Genomic DNA, 16,550 nt, shown 5'->3' with positions numbered 1-16,550 from the left:
CATCAATTTTCCACAAATCCCATTTATGTTCGATGAGCATACCTTCATTGTAGAAGTGGCCATATTCTTTTCTTGCAGTAGTTCTTGTGGTAAAGTTTGTCAGTGCTCCTTGTTACCGTGCAGGGATGTCAAGAGCCATTGTTCATTTACCTAATTTCTGTACTCTTTCTCTAATGTGTAAGGGCAATTTGTGTCTTCCAGGTTTGTTTTGCCGAGAGGATTTTCTAATATGATTAACAGTGTTAATTTCTCCAAGCCGTGATTTATTTGTGTGACTTCCTGTGTTTAAAAAGGCTGTTGGATAGACCTTTGGTGGCAGTTGACTTATTAGTATCCCCCATTCACGAAACGTTCCGTGCACTTTCAGGATTGAGTCCACTATTGGTCCTGTGGGTACTGATATCAGTGTTAGTGGAAGTATTCCTTCCGGGTTAGGCTGAAAGCCCACACATTCGATGTCTTCTGATGTTATCCATTCAAGCGTTGGTAAATTTTTCAGTAGCCAGGGGATATTTCCTCTATTTAGGATACCATGTGCTCCTTTTGATTCGTAAAGTGGTTTAAAGACAAGTTGTTTGGACCTGTTTTTTAGGGGCCTTGTATCGCTATTTTTTTCCCCTGTTCTTCCATTTTCTGCATAAGTAATCTGCCTACTCTGACCTCTTCTTACAACGACTATTTTATCTTGCATTTTTTCGTACATCGAGTCGTCTGTTGTTTCTTTTTCCTTCCAACAGTGTGACTTTGCTCCGGCAAACCCCGATTCCTTCCTTCCCGGAAGATCGTCTTGTTCGTTACAGTTCCTGACATGGCCAGGCGAGTTTTTTTTGTTTTGCTCTATCAGGTTTCGATTTGGTGGACGTATGTAATTTTGTGCGTCATTCTCGTTATTCAACGTTGTTCCAGACTCCAGTATAATACTTGAGATCTTTTCTTTGGTCATACTATTGGTTTGATCACTTAGGATTTCGGAAGAAGTGAGGTCTTTTATTGTGCAACCGTTTCCCTTAATTTTATATATTGTTTCTACTTCCTGGTCTGTTTTTTGATCGACTTCACGAGGGCAGGAAGTTTGGTTAAAAGTTTCAGTTAGAGAACTGATGTTACTTTTGGCCAATCTTTGTTTGCAACTGAGGACAGCTGGCTTAGAAAAGATATCATAATATTTGCCATCTGCTTCACTGTTTTTTTCCACTTTTGTATGGTTCATCCCATTGATTCTACCATATGTTGTTTTTTTCTTTATATTCTTTCTTTCTAGTTCGTTTGTGGCGGGCAGTGATTCTAATTTGGTATCTGTTGTTCTTCCTCTTTCTTTATAAGGTGTGGCTATTTCAATGTTAGAATGCGCAATGCTATCCTTTTTTGCCTTTTTCTTGCTTTCCTCAGCTTTTTTTTTGTCTTTTTGTTATTTCAACGGCCACCAAGTCCTCGTCTTTTTCTACATCTTTGTTCTATTCATTTGGTGAGTCTGCTGTTGTTTTGTTAGCTTTAGTTTTGTTTATTTCTTAACTTGAATTTGCTTGTTTAATCACATTTGATATTTTACGATCATCGAGATCCAATTTTGTTGATTGCTCCTGTTTATCTACTGAAATAGATTCCCTTGAATTATTGTGATATCTCTCCTCCTTACAGTTTTCCGTTTTCCTTCTATAAACAGTTTCTTTGACATCTTCCAGGATGGTTTTCAACCTCCGGTATAGTTACCAGCTTGTTTATTATTGGAGCACATGTGCACTCTATGTAAGTTGACACTGATTCCTTTTGTGCTTTTATTACTAGGTTATTTAGATCGGCTAATTTGTTCTCAATTCCTGCAACTGCATTGGCCATAATTCCCAGTATATCTATTTGAATGTCCATTTTGTTTGACTGCGCTGCCAATGCTTCCAGAGTTAATACTGATGTTTGATAGTGTATATCCCATATTGTTCCAGCGTCCATTTTTTCCTTTTCTTTTGTTTTTTTATCCAAGTTTGTTTCTTTGAAGCCTGATGTGGTATTAATATCATCATAGTTTCTTTCTTTGTCGGTAATTTCTTTGTCTACAATTGCTGGTACATAATTTGGCAGTGGAACACTCAGTTTATTAGAAGCGCATTGGTTTGTAGTTGCAAGTCCATTTGCAAGTGATGGTTGTTTCTTGGTTGCAAGTCCATTTGCAGGTGATGATTGTTTCTTGCTACCCTTTTGTGTCAGTTGTACTTGCTAATGTCTGTAGATGGCTAATATTTTCCTGTTATGACAGTAGGTATTTGTTGAGTCTATTATCTTGTTTTTTTCTAATGACCACGTTTGCCTCTAGCGGTATCGGGCAGGTCAGGTTAAATGTTATCTTTGTGGTGTCAAGGTGATTAAGATACTATGTGCTTTCCAGTACTCTACATTTTGTTTCTTGCGAAAATATTTGGTACAAAGGATATTCTAGTTGTAATAGATCCATTTCCTCTGAGTTTTTGTTAAGTTCATAGACATAGTCTACTTCCGCTTCGTTAAATGATTCCAAGACCCCTTTCGTTTCGTTTGTTGGCTTGAGTCGGGACTGTAATGTTTTTAGTTCTGGTTCTGATTGCATTGACATGAGTGCAGTGGCTGGATCTTTCATGAAATCAAATCAAAAATCTTTCAAACATCTTTGCTATTGGTGAGAGTAGCGTCTGAGTAGGCCCCTTTATTTGCGCCTTAGCTCTGGCCTTTTTTTGTACTTTGGGTGCTTGATTTTTTCGGATGCGTTTCTTTGGGAAGCCCACAGTTCTTTCTTTACCAGAACGCATTTTCTAGAAGCTACCTTTGTTAGTTAGCTATCTAGTGTTGATCTACTGCTGGTCTAATTGTATGCCACAATATGTATTTTAGCGTGATTGATGTAGGGAGGGGGTGTGGAGAGGACCGGCTGAGTACTACTCAGCCATCGTAGACACACCAATACACGCCAACTCTTGCCCGGAGCACCCCTAATGTTCAAGTGCACCAAACTGCCCAGGCCACTTGCCTCAGATTGTGCTACAAAGAACGAAGGATGGCCGAGCGGTAATTGCGCAGGATTATGACAGTATCTAAGACACGCCGGTGTCTGTTTGTACGTCAGATAAAATACATTCCGAGATACTTATTCAGTCAGGATTCTCTTCTACGATTTGGATGTTTTATTTACTAGACCTATACCTACTTACTTAAGAGTCTCCTCTTACATTTTTCAATTCTGAGTCAACTATCCTAATTACATTGACACCATTTCATTCAGAATATTACGAGAACCTAGCCATAGCCCTGAAGAAGTCTTTGGTTTATACCACCAAAAGACGAAACACGTGTTGGCGGCTAGATTTCGTGAGAAGAAAAAAAGAAAATAATTTTTTGTTGAATAAACTGAAGAAACGAAGATTATCTTTCTGGTGATTGACTTGATGAACTCTTTATACAATTTTTGTGATTAGCTCAGGATATAATTTCTGTTTTTGGATTTTCATGGGGTTTTGAATTTTCAGAATCCCTGTTGATTGGTATTGGATGGCTATAATCGTATCCTTGGAGCTTTGCTTATTGTGATCTCAGATACTGTAATATTCCTGCACAATTACCGCTCAGCCATCCTTCGTTCTTTGTAGCACTTGCCTCAGATTATAGATGGCCCTTTAAGCACTGTGTCACCGCAGATTGGGTCCTGTCACTCTCCGCTACACCTCACTTCTCACTGCTGCGTACTCAACCCCCCGCTCAGGAGTCTATGCCCCGTGCCCAAGCTGTCCAGTCAAACTAGTCCAAAGTAAGGTACCGTAGCGTTGGGCTCTGTCAGGGTCCTATCAAATTTGGCTTGTAGCTTAAGGCAGTTAAGGACAGGTATCTTCGCAGCCGCAGTTGAGAACATTCGCAGCTTCAGCTTGAGGGCATATGTGAACCTTACCTCAGTAGCGACTGAAAGGTCGGGGTGGGGGGTGATGTCGCAACTCCGGTCGCTGGAAAGAGCAAGTTGACCACTCCCCCAAAGTGATTGGCGCTCCTAACCTTGTCTCAGCAGTCTCTGTCCCAGTCTCAGCCACCTCTATGCATACTCAGACAGGGTGGGGCTGCTGTGAATCAGGCTGTTGCCCCCTGTCACTTCTTAATGCTCCACGCTGCTTCCCACACTGCTCGGGAGATCCCAGCTGATTTTCAAGCTCAGCAGCTTCTGTGTGCCCCTTTGCCTTGCCTTGAGGCAAGCTCAGCAGCTTCTGTGGCCTTATGGTAATCTCAGGGATCCCATTGACCTTTCGTGGTCCTGCTGCTGATCATGGGACACACGGGGACTCACAGGGCTCACAGGTCTCACGGGGCTCCTGTTGCCCAGTTCTCCCACAATCCTGTTTTTGCACCCCGCGGCAGGGAGGAGGCAAGCGGCGTCTCTGATCTAATCCTACGCCTTCCCTGCTCCTGCTAACCCTGCAACCACAGTGAGCTCAAGCGGCTCGTGGAGGAGGCAAGTGGCGTCTCTGATCTAATCCTACGCCTTCCCTGCTCCTGCTAACCCTGCAACCACAGTGAGCTCAAGCGGCTCGTGTCTCTCACTCAAGGCGGACCTCGACTTGCAGCTCTCCAGTAGGGTCTTCAGGAGGGCCTCCACAGTCTCCTGGTTTGACTACAGCGGCCCCCGCTTGCCGTTTGCCACTTGACGCCTACGCCGGCGATGCTGCTACTGTTACTGCTGCTACTCGCTGCTCACACAACACGATGCAGGAAGGAAGGTAAAACTCTGCTCCTCGCTGTTGCTACAGCTGCCGCTGGACTTACCTATGAAGGTAAGCAGAGTGGAACCTGATACCAGGCTTAGGGATTGAGAGAAACAACCTTTTGCAATGCAATCAGTATCGCCTTTGGGACCTTAAGTAAATTTGGCTATGCAACACATTAGCCTGGGTGCTGAAACATCTACTGTTCTTGAACATGGAAGGAAAGTAAGCACAAAACTGCATGACATGCCAGGTATGGGAACACATGGAGAGAAATATTGCCTTTCAGCTGGAAATTGTGCAGTGCAAAGCTCTATTTTTAATATAAAATCAAGGCCCTTTGGTCATATCACTGAAAATACAGGATTTGAAAAAAGTAATATTGTTTAAGGTGCTTGTGGAAGACCATTTCTATGCACTCTGTCCATCATCTCCTTGTGTATTTGAAACTGAGGTGGCATGGTGTGCAAAATAGCAATAGATTGGGATGCAGCCCAAGTAATTGCCAGTGTCTCAGATTAATGAAAACATTCTATTCATCAGATTTTTGTATACTTTAGTGTGCCACCCTAAGTGGGATGGGTAGGCCTAGATGTGGGTCCTGTGCACACTGTGTCACTGGAACCAAGCTATACCTCGCTTGTGAGCCCTAACTAGGGGGAAATCAGCACTGGGTTGCATGTGTTCTGGTTCATGTAAGATCTGACCTGGCAATTCGGACTGAACTGCACCCAGTGGAGCAGAGTCAAGACTGATTTTCATATGGCGAACCTTACTGGAAGGACACTAGAAACTAGAGATTTCTGAGCAGTCTCTCTACACAAGAGTAAGTCACTGCCAATGTAATGGCTAGTTCAGCATTAACCCCTTCGCTGCGGCGGCTATTCCGCCGCAGCTCTAAGGGGAAGACGGGGCTGCGTGGCGGTCCCGTGCTCGTGACGGAACAGCTCTGTCACGGCCCGCGGGTGAGCTGTGCTTGTGACGGAACGGTTCCATCACGGCCCCGCCCGCTCTTCAGAACATCCAGCGCAGGCGTGGAATTCAAGCTGCGCAGGCACGGCGAGCGGGCAGTGACGGAACCGTTCCGTCACCAGCACAGCCCACCCGAGGCTTGTGACGGACCGGTTCCGTCACGAGCATGGGAGGGGTTAAACAAACATGCTTGTTTATGGTTCTTCCAATACTTTTTGCTATGTTGAAATGCCTTAGTCACACTGACCTGGAGCAGTAAATCTCAGAACAGGTACACCAAGATAATCTAAGTCTTCCCATGGAATTCAATATTCAAACAAACAGTACAAGCTGCAGCATGCACATTTTATTAATCCTAAAATCGACAATGAAGACATGTGGTAGGTTGAGTTGTGCTGATCTTTTTGCAGGAAGTATGTGATCCCTACCATTTTGGCCCTTGAGAATACTTCTGGAACAAAGTGCACAGGACTGTTTTGGATCACCACATGAGGCAATTGTTTACATTTTATAGACTATCTGTGTGTTGCTTGTCTCTCTCATGCTGGCTCCCAGCCATTTTCCTTGTATGTTCTTGATCTAGTCTTAGGGCTTGATTTAGAGTTTGGCAAATGAGTTACTCTGTCACAAATGTGAGAGATATCCCTTCTGCCTCATTATAAGTGCCATGGGGTATAATACAGAGAAAGTGCTAGACAGCACTAAGTCAAAGGCCATGCTTAAAATTATCCAGCCTGTCTATTAGTCCAATTGAAAATTTGATCTAAATACAGCAGTGAAGTTATTGGTTACCTCACGTTCTGGTGGAAAGTAACTGGGCTGCCAAACTCTCTAGCCAGAGACAACAAAGCCGCTTTGTTATGAATTAGCAAGACATTACCTTTTTGCAAGTGCTGCATAAAATGATGCCAAATTCATGCATGAAGGAATGTGTAACAAAACCTCAAAGGTAAAAGTCATTTTTGCGAACCAAGGTAGTTGGTACCAAGGGTAGACCCACATCTAATCCGTCACTGCACCCACCAATTGCATAGAGGATGAAGTACAACGGCAAGAGTGTCATGGACCCTTGGAGGCATGAAGCCATTGATGTGCTTGGCACAAGATGATTCATACCTCTTTTAAAAACACAACTTGGTACCATATTTAGACTGACAACTTCCTGGCTGCTCTTGACAGACTTTTCGATTTCCCGGACTCAAACATTTCAATTATTCATGTGATTGCTGCCGTGCCCCAAGAAATACAAAATAGCTGACCTGGGGAACACAACTCAGTGAAGATACTTGTCGTTGTATTGGCATTACTTAATTAGCTTCCATTTCACTACACTGAGCATGCAGTTCAAAAGAGCTCTTCCATTTCAAAGCAGACTGTCTGACAAATTAGGTTTTGAGAAATACGAAAACAGAAACGCAAGTCATAGGTACCTGCCCCCGCCTATGACTAGGCTTAACATTTTGTGTTGAGCAATAAACGCATGAATTATCACCACACAACCTACGCTGATAATTTTCTTTAAATGATTCGGAAAAAAATCGACTTCAGCCAGACACTGCCTCTGGGCATTGTCGTTTCCTCCTACAAACAATCTTCTGTTTTATTTAGTATTCTCTCATTAACCGAATGAACATATTGTTCTCAAAGAGCAGCCTGCCTCTCAATCTAGAGACAAACTCCCATCAATCTACTCAGGCAAGCAAGCAAGTGATGAAACAACTACAGTTATGACTCTGTATACAGCAGCCGATGCCATGGGTCCAAAAGAGAAGGACTTACCTATTACCACCAAGGGAACAGTAAGCGGCGGGTCTGCTGGGAGAGTGCTTTCTTCCACCAAGGGCATAGTGTCAGGTGTTCCTCCAAAGGCTATTGTTAATAAGCTCCAACGTGGTCCCAACTGGCAAGGGCCACTGCAGTTTCTAAAAGGGAAAACGTGGTTACTAAACAATTATTCGTGGTCATATACATCTTGCAAAAGAATGGAGTGTTTATTAGGATAAAGAAAAATGCTACTATAATTAGGTTTCAATCTACATGTCCATTCCAGTCAGAGAGCATCTATGAGCGAGTATTTTAGTATCGCACTCATCAAGAATTACAACTAATTACTAAAGATATTCTTATATTTCAACAACTTGTTTTTTCAAGGTTATTCACATATGCATGCAAGAACAATTATTATCTTTAGTAATCCTGTACTGTTATGTTGTCATCCTATTTTGTTAACTTTTCTCTGCATGTGTTCCAGTTCCCAACTCTCGTTTTACAATTTAAATTATGTTTCAATTTTAAACAGAAGGGGGGTGGGAGCACACTGCTTCACCTCCCAGCACATTTCGCCCCTCAGCATCCTGCTAAATGCAGTTCAGTTTAAATGCTTACTTGAATTTTTGTAGAAGTGTTTCACCTACATTGGTGCAGGTTAGTGGTGTTAATCTCTCAGACACATGTGTTTCTGGATATTATCCTTTATCGGTAGAGATAAAAACGAAATTCAAATTCATCTGGGGTTGCTGAGAGAGCTGCCACAAACACTTCAACAAAAACTCAAATAAGCCTTTAGGCTGAACTGTATTTACCAGGGGCGAACTGTGCTGGGAGGTGAAGAGTGTGCTACCATTCCCCTTATGTTTCAATTTTAACAGAGACAAACACTTTATGTAATAACTGTATCTAAAAATGTTAATGCCACAAGCAGCTGCTGATTGGTCTGTGATACGTATGGTGTGACTGAAACAAATGAATGTATTTCAGAGTAAAATGACTGGTTTGTAATGGGGGGAGTTTTCTTACTATGCCCCGTCTCAAGTTTTTTAGATTGTTTTCACAGATAAGACGCTACCGCCAGTGGATGATACATTTGAACACTGTGGTCCTTGAAACATGATGCTGCTGCGCACATACTTTAAAGTTCTTTGTATCATGTATGTTAGTATTCTAGAAGACACTTTTGCCTTGGGTATAGCCTCTTAGTGCTATGGACTGTTTGAAGCGTTTCCACATTGTTGTGGACTTTTCTGTAGGCTGGAGCGTATCGAACAGGATGCTACCTCCCTTGTCCTTATCCGTGTCTCTAGTTTCCCGTCAGTCTGGGTCTCTTGTTTCCTGTCTTCATGTCCTAGTGCATCCATTACACTTTGCCTCTCTTTATACCAATGTCCCCTGCCCTAATACCACCTGTCACTGAGCAAATCATTTCCTGTCGAGGTCTCAACATGTCTCAGTAGCTGTTCCAGGCAATCCCACACGAACCCTGTCCCTCCCCTGTCCCAGTCTCCCCCAGTGTCTGAATCCCGTAGTGCCAGCATTTATCTTTTCCTTCCCCAGCATCCATTTAACCCATTCCAGGACCTTTCCTTCCACATCCCATTTGGTGTCTGTAGTGGACCAACCTTGTTGAACAATGTTTGACTTTCTCCAAAATATTGTCATTACTGCATGCAGAATTCCATCCTGATTTGGTCACAGTACCACAACACTTGTTCACAACATCAGTACAAGCAACCACCTACTCACTACCAAACATTTTCTCCTCGGACCTCACTTCCTGTTCCTTGACGGGAAGTCTGGACAAACAATCCTGGTGTTGGTGCTTCCATGAATGTACATCACATCAGAATTGCACTCTTGCAATTTAGATAGAATATTTATTTTCAGTGGATGAAAGAACTCTGAAAACAAAAGCAACTGTTACTTTGGTATCACCCACTCTTTCGCCCAAACCTACTGCATGGCACATACCATTATAATGCATTTGTGACCACTGATGTAAGCTTTTAACGCTGGGACATTGGTCAAAATATTTTTAATGTCATGGAAAACATTTTGCTCTACTGTACCTCAGTAGAATTTCTCCGTTTTTTACGTAACATCCTCTGAAAGGCCTCCGTACGAGCAGCATATCCGCAAACAAACCTGGAATAGTAATCGCTTAACCCAGGAACGATCTTAATTCATCCTTGTTACTAGGAGCAGGCACTTCTCTCAGACCAATAACAAGATACTCCTTAGGTTTGATAGCTTGGGCAGTGATACAATGCCCAAAATATTCTACCTTGGCTGTTAAAAACGTACATTTGTCCTTAGACACGGTCGTACAATGGTTACAAAAAAATGTCCAGAACTTTATTTAATATGCAAATATGCTCAGTGACATTTTTCGCAAAAATCATGACATCATCCTGGAACACTAGCACCCCAGGAACATCCTTGAATAAAGTGAACATGAGCTTTTGAAATACGCTTGCAGCTGATGCCAGGCCAAACAGCAAGCGTAGATACTTCAGCACACAAACGGATCTTACTGTCCTTTTTTGTTTTTGTAATAACGAGTGTGCTGACCCTCTTAGCTGCATTAATAGGTTCACTTACTTTATCCATACAAAGTTGATCTAAGTGTTTCCTCAAACCTCTTCTGACCAATAGTGGAACATCCCTAACTTTGTGCTAAAAGGTACTGCACTTGGCTTTGAAATTATCTCATGATCGAATCCTTTGACCATGCCAATACAATTGGTAAACACAGTAGGATACTTCTCAAAAATGTGCTCAACACTACCAAAATCACTCTCAACCAATTGAATAGGAACAGTGTTCTCTTGTCTAAGCATTATGCCTATTCGTCCTTGATCCACCCAACCCATTATATCATGACAATTAACTGCCATACATATCTTTGTTAATATTTGTTAGACCCGGGATCCTTGGTTGGCTGAGGTAGATACCTTAGGCCAAGTAGGGACTGCATTCCAACATCAGGGAAAGGAAGGACACCTTCTAGGATAGCCCTGCTCACTCCATCGGTAGCTTGGCATGAGCAGCCAGGCTTATCTTTAAGGCAAATGCCTAAAGTACTTGCAACCATGCTCACAACAACCCAATGATGACACCACAAATAGACTCCACACGAGTTTTATAAAAAACAAGTATAAACTTTATATAAAAAGATATACGATAAGACCACACAATATAATTCTCCTGTACTCCTAATATCATGTCATACAGTTCGTAATGCTAGAATCACGTACTTTTGCAATGTAAAAATACAGTAAGACGTAACACAACAGTCAAACACTCTGCAATGAAAAGAATGCAATGCATAACGCAACAATCAGGCACTTTGCAGGATAAAATAATGCAATCCATAATACAACCACCAGGTTTGTCATTTTACAGAAATTAGGCAATGCGTAATATACTAATCAGGTCATTTGTTATGCAGGAACAATGCAATGCGCAATACGCTAATCAGGTACTATGTTATGCAGAAACAATGCAATGCGTCATACGACAATCCGGTAGTTCGTTATGCAGATAAAATGCCATGCATCATACACTAATCAGGTACTCCGTTATGCACAAATGATGCAATTTGTAATACAACAGTCAGGTACTCCGTTCTGCAGAAATGGAATAATGTGTAATACACTCTGGCCCCAATCCCTGGGCGTTAAGCGGTCTCTCCGACTCTCCTTCTGACTTGCAGTCAGCCTCTCAACTGTTGCCTCCAACACAGTATGATGCAATTAAAAAGTGCAGCTCCTCACTCTGGCCCCCTGTACTGCTACTCCCTTCGCAATATGGGCCGCGATACGAGCCGAAGCAGAGGCTCGCACTGCCGACACGAGAGAGAGGCCGAGAGCATCTCCCTCCGAGTCCGCACCCCGCCCCAAGAGTCGACACACGTTAACTGGGGGGCACAAACTCATTCTCCTCTCCTCGTCCAGCGGCTGGGCCTCCAATGAAGCTTTGTGTATTGGCAACGGTGGCTCGGGCCGGCAACTCAGCTCCTCCAGGACTGCCGGTTCAAGTCGCTACAGTTACAAAGATCTCAGGCTGCCACAAAGCACATGCACACAGCGTTGCTGAGTCTTCCTTAAGCTTCAGGTGAACGATCAATGGGCACTCCACACACAGGTCTCAGGCTGCATGAAGATCATGCGCACAGCATCGCTGGGACTCACTTTTACTCCGGTGCACACGATAACAAGGCAAATCCTCAGGAAGGTCTCATGGTGCACAAGACACATGCACACAGCGTTGATGAGACTCACTTGGATTCCGGTGCACGATAAGGCAAATTCTCACGAAGGTCTCAGTCCACAACGCACACAGAATCAAGTAGACTCACTTGGATTCCGTTGAACACTGTAACAAGGAAAATTCTCACAAAGGTCTCACGGAGCACAATGCACACGCACACAGCGTCAATGAGACTCGCTTGGATTCCGGTGCACACAATCATTGGACAATCCTCACAAAGGGGTTCAGGCTGCACAAAGCACAAGTACACCGAGTTGCTGATCCTTGATTGGACTCCAGGTGCCCATGATCACAGGGCATGCCTTACGAGGGTCTCAGGCTGCAACAAGCATGCACACACAGCGCCGATGAGACTCTCATGGAAACTTTTGTGTTCCTGTATTTCAGAAACAGGGAGCCAGCTCACCTCGGGCCCTTGGGGATAAGTTACTTCAGGAAACAACACACAGCACAATCCTTTCAAGCAGGGGAACACAGCAAAGTCACTTTAGCCTTTCCTTGGTTAAAACAGCAAACTGCAGGCCAGCCCCAGAACACACAGCAAGGGTCACTCCTATCCTTCAGTCTCTTCAGTTGTTTCTTCCTTGGCAAAGGTCCTCTTGACCATGAAGTAGCTCCAGTCTTATTCACACTTGGTCAAGCCATTCTCCAAAGTTCAGGGGCTTCAGCTCTCATAGTTATACCCCACAATGGCTTCGAAGTTGTTGTGTTTCAGGGGGCACTGACCCCTGTTGAAACCAGTTCTGGGTGCCTCCCTGCCAGTGACACCTTCTTCCTTTGATTATTGGCGGTCTGGATTCTCAATCACTCAGCAGGAGATGGGACAATTGTTTTATAGCAGCAACCCAGGCCTCTTCACCTCTAGGGGCTTCTCCGCCCCCTACACTCCAGATGCAGGTCATCCTGTTGCGGTCTCACCTCCTCCCCTGGGTCAAGACATTCCCCAGAGCCTATCGCTTTCAAATCCAGACAGTCAATCCACAACCAGGCAGAGACACACAGAAATGTTAGAGCACAAAAACTCAGCCACTTCTAAAAGAGTGGCTTCCAAACACAGTGCAAAACCCACCTTTATAAAAAGATGTTATTACACTGTGAGTGCAGTCATTATAAACTCCACCTTTCCATCTTAAGCTTTTAGGAAGATAGGCTGGAAAACATATTACACAGCCTCCCCATTCAGTCCTATGGGCAAGATGACCTTTCAACAGTGAAAAATGAAATGGAGATTATTTCACTGTCAGGACATGGCACACACCTTAGAAAATATGGGGTTCAGTGCAGTGCCTGGCTCAGTGCCGCCAACCCCTGTTGCATATGGCTGAAGGCTCTGTACAGTGCCAAATGGGCAGAACAAAAATGTGTGCAGCACATCACAAAACAACTAAATTATATGAATAAAACACTTATTAGGAGATAGTTAGGGTTTCTTGCACTCCTACAACACTAACATATGTTTAACACATTTGGAAATTCACATACAAAAACAGGCAAAGTCCTGTTATGGTACAGATGTAAAAACTAAAAAATCTATAAAATTCTCCAGTTATGATTAGTGCCACAAACAATAAGTTGCACACCTGCCATGCAATTCATGACTCTCAAACCAAATTTAATGCCCAATGCCTCAAATATGATGAGAAGGGTGGCATTATAACAGACATAAAAAGCTCTCTGGTGAGACTACAGATCACCTTATCATTAACATTGCTAATCAAATGGCAACCGTACAGTATAATTTCATTCTTTGGAAACGCTTTGTGACTTGATGATGTATTTTCAGATGCTCTTTCTTACTATTTTAAATATTGTGGGGACTTATTCATTGAATTTGATGTTATGGTTTTCATGCCGAGTATACGGGTTACAGTGTGTGGAGCTAACCATAATTGAGAAATTTCAAGGGTTATAGTTTAAGAAATGACCGCAGATTTGGCGGTCATTTCAAAATTTGATGGACGGATGTTCAGTCAAGGTGACAAAGTAAATTATTCTGTCGCCCTGACTACAGTACTGGGAAACCACAAGGGATAAAAGAGCTAAGAAAATAGCTGGGCAAAGGGCAGTGAGTAAATCATTATTTTAAGGCTACATTTGAGAGGAGAGACAGGTTGTGTTCTCCTTCAACAGCAGAGGTGAGTAGCAATGGAATGTGTGCCAACAGGCTCTTATCTCTGAATAAAGGTCTGGTAACTGCCAAGCTGCCAGGGCAAGAGTTTCAATCCTGCAGGAATAGGACTTGGTTTCAATTAGTAATCCAATGTTTTATAAGGTACCTATGCCCATTTGGGGAGTACCAAAACTTTTTTTGTAACATCCTTCAACTCTGTGCACTGAAAAGACTTTTAGACCATATAGATGGTTTTAAGTGTAGTGTGTTCCTTCTGTTTGATCAGTTCTGATATGCAGTTATCGCTTTGCTTCTATTTCTGAATGTTTCTACGGCAACTGAATATTATGTGACAGATGCGAACAAAATTCCCTGAGGAGATGCCAGCATTTCACCTTAAACATCCGTCAGATATGATAGAGTACTGCAAATGAAATAGAAATCTAATCACAGTAAAGAGTAATTTCAGGGGAGATTTACCACTATTAATTCTCTACAACAGGCACAGTTTAGCTGATCAAGTAGTCATACTGTCAGAGACCTCCCAGATGAGATTTGAAATCTGCTACTAACATCTGTACTGCCAGGTCTTTGGGGAATTCTTGTCTCTGCCAATGTCCTCTCATGAAGATATACATTCTGTGTGATTGGGAAATCCTTCCAAAGATGGGTCAGTACTGGCCCAGGAATATTCATGGGATGCACAAGTTTGTTTAAACCCCTTTCCTTAACAAATGTATGATTGTGTAACGGACATAAACTTGCCCTGGAAACTACAGATCCATAAAAGTCTAATTGACAACATACAAAAAAGGTGTTGCATGCACATTTTAACAAGGCTGTGGGACAGGATCTCGTAGGGGCAAATGTTAATACATTTTCAGGTGGGATTCAAACCCATACTAGTACAATCTATCAGATTACGTGGATTCTGTTAATCAAATGGAAGACTGTTAGCTAAGGGCCAGGGTACCGTTTTTGTTGCCTTCGTGAACATCTTTGCCACATTTGATCTTGTTCCGAGGGCAAAACTTTGGGAGGTTTTGAAACAGATGGGGGTGCCCATGTGTCTCCAACAAAGGCTTTGTGTACAGAGTAGTTGTACATTTACACAAATTGTATATATATATATATATATATATATATATATATATATATATATATATATATTTTATCTCTTGAGTATGTGACAATACATCAATACAAACAATGTTGTTCCCCATAAGGTGCATCTCTCTTTCGTATTTATTTATTTAATTAAAATGTTATTTTGTGAATGAAAGTCCAATAGAGGTACAGTTAGGGAGAAATTAAAATCATATGTCTTAAAGGAAATTTACCTTTTTCTGCATTTGCCAGCTTTGTAGTAGTAGAGTACACCATAAGAGGCCCGGCGTCATACATGTAGGTAGATAATCCTAGAGAGTTTAGGAGAATCTTAAAGACACCACTGTCCCAGTTGGTAAATATCGATCCCTTATTCTTTTTCATTAAATATTAAAAAAGTAATTAAATATTGTAATAGTGGGAGATAGCGCTGAGGACAACACAACACATTTTACATTTGACATGTATGTAGTCAAATAACAATAAATTAAATATTTAACATAGGCTAGGGATGGGACTTGCTAGTGAGCTAAATTATGGATACATTATTCTGCTTTACAGTAATAATAATGTATTTAATAGTGAATAATAAACATATTGTTAGTAAAGGCTAAGGCTAGGCATAAGTGTTGAGATAAAGATCATAACGAGGTTAAAGTATTGATGAACTGGTAGTAGAGGTAAATGCAAGTGAGTTAATAGTCAATGGATCAAGACTCACGCAGCCTTCCATCAGTGCAAAGGAGGTCAATTGAGTTATTTACACCAGTTGGGACCTCATTCCAAATGGGTTAGTCGTAGATGTCGGAATTGCCAGATTTGCAACAAATACAACTCCACACAATTTTCCCCTGATCAAACTTGGTGAAAATGACCGTGAAAAACATTTACTAAATTTCAAAGTATGGGGAAATCGGTGTGGATAACACTAATTCTGTGTATATTCCCGCATTCTCCATGGGAAAACTGATACTGGGGGTCTTTACTGCACCACCTGGTGTCTGCATTTACTGGGAGAAGTAATTACAACAACCTTTCCACATCCCATTTGTATCAGGGCCTTCGAAAGCACAAAAGTGCAATATTTTATATTACATGAAAAACAAAATGATTACAATAATAAATATTATTAAGAGGGTCATCTGAATAACATCATTTTATTTTTGAGGTAACTATTATTAGCATGGCAAAGTCATAAAATCAATAGGTTTGGTGCAGTGTCTGAATGTTCCATTTGAAACATATGAATACGTTAGATTTGAAACAAAGTGTCTAACATGTTTCCAATGGACATTGTCCCAAATTTGTTTTTTAGTTTAACCAAGACTGAAAATGTTCACAGGGGGAGCAATTAATGCAAACCAATGTACTAACCACCGAAGCAGAATAAAAGCCCTATAATAAAAAAACAGATTGCATTTTAATTCAAGGCTGCCTGAGATGGGTAATTCAGATATACCAGCAAGTTCAGGGCTGGCTACAAGGTCAAACGGGAAGGCAAGTTTGTGTCTGGTAGAAAAATCAATGTTTCAGGTTAAATGCTTCCACTAATTGTGAATGTGTTACGTATTCGCGATAAGTCGTTTATAACGGAACAGTGGACGAAG

General features: G+C 42.0%; 1 protein-coding gene across 4 annotated transcripts in view; it reads right to left on the bottom strand.

The window, feature by feature from the left end:
• Positions 1-16,550, bottom strand: part of OSGIN2 (oxidative stress induced growth inhibitor family member 2) — a 127,820-nt gene that overhangs the window by 88,423 nt on the left and 22,847 nt on the right. For 3 of the 4 annotated variants that reach the window (XM_086965969.1, XM_086965970.1, XM_086965972.1), the window contains one exon: positions 7,461-7,603. In XM_086965969.1, the coding sequence (XP_086822095.1) occupies positions 7,461-7,527 (67 nt within the window). In that variant the 5' untranslated portion in view covers positions 7,528-7,603. Of the gene's footprint in view, positions 1-7,460; positions 7,604-9,223; positions 9,356-16,550 lie in introns of all 4 variants that reach the window. The other variant, XM_086965971.1, reaches the window with a different exon arrangement.

This window comes from Lissotriton vulgaris, chromosome 4_1 (genome assembly GCF_964263255.1).
Source record: "Lissotriton vulgaris chromosome 4_1, aLisVul1.2, whole genome shotgun sequence".
NCBI lineage: Eukaryota > Metazoa > Chordata > Amphibia > Caudata > Salamandridae > Lissotriton > Lissotriton vulgaris.
This window is presented reverse-complemented; position numbering and strand designations above follow the sequence as displayed.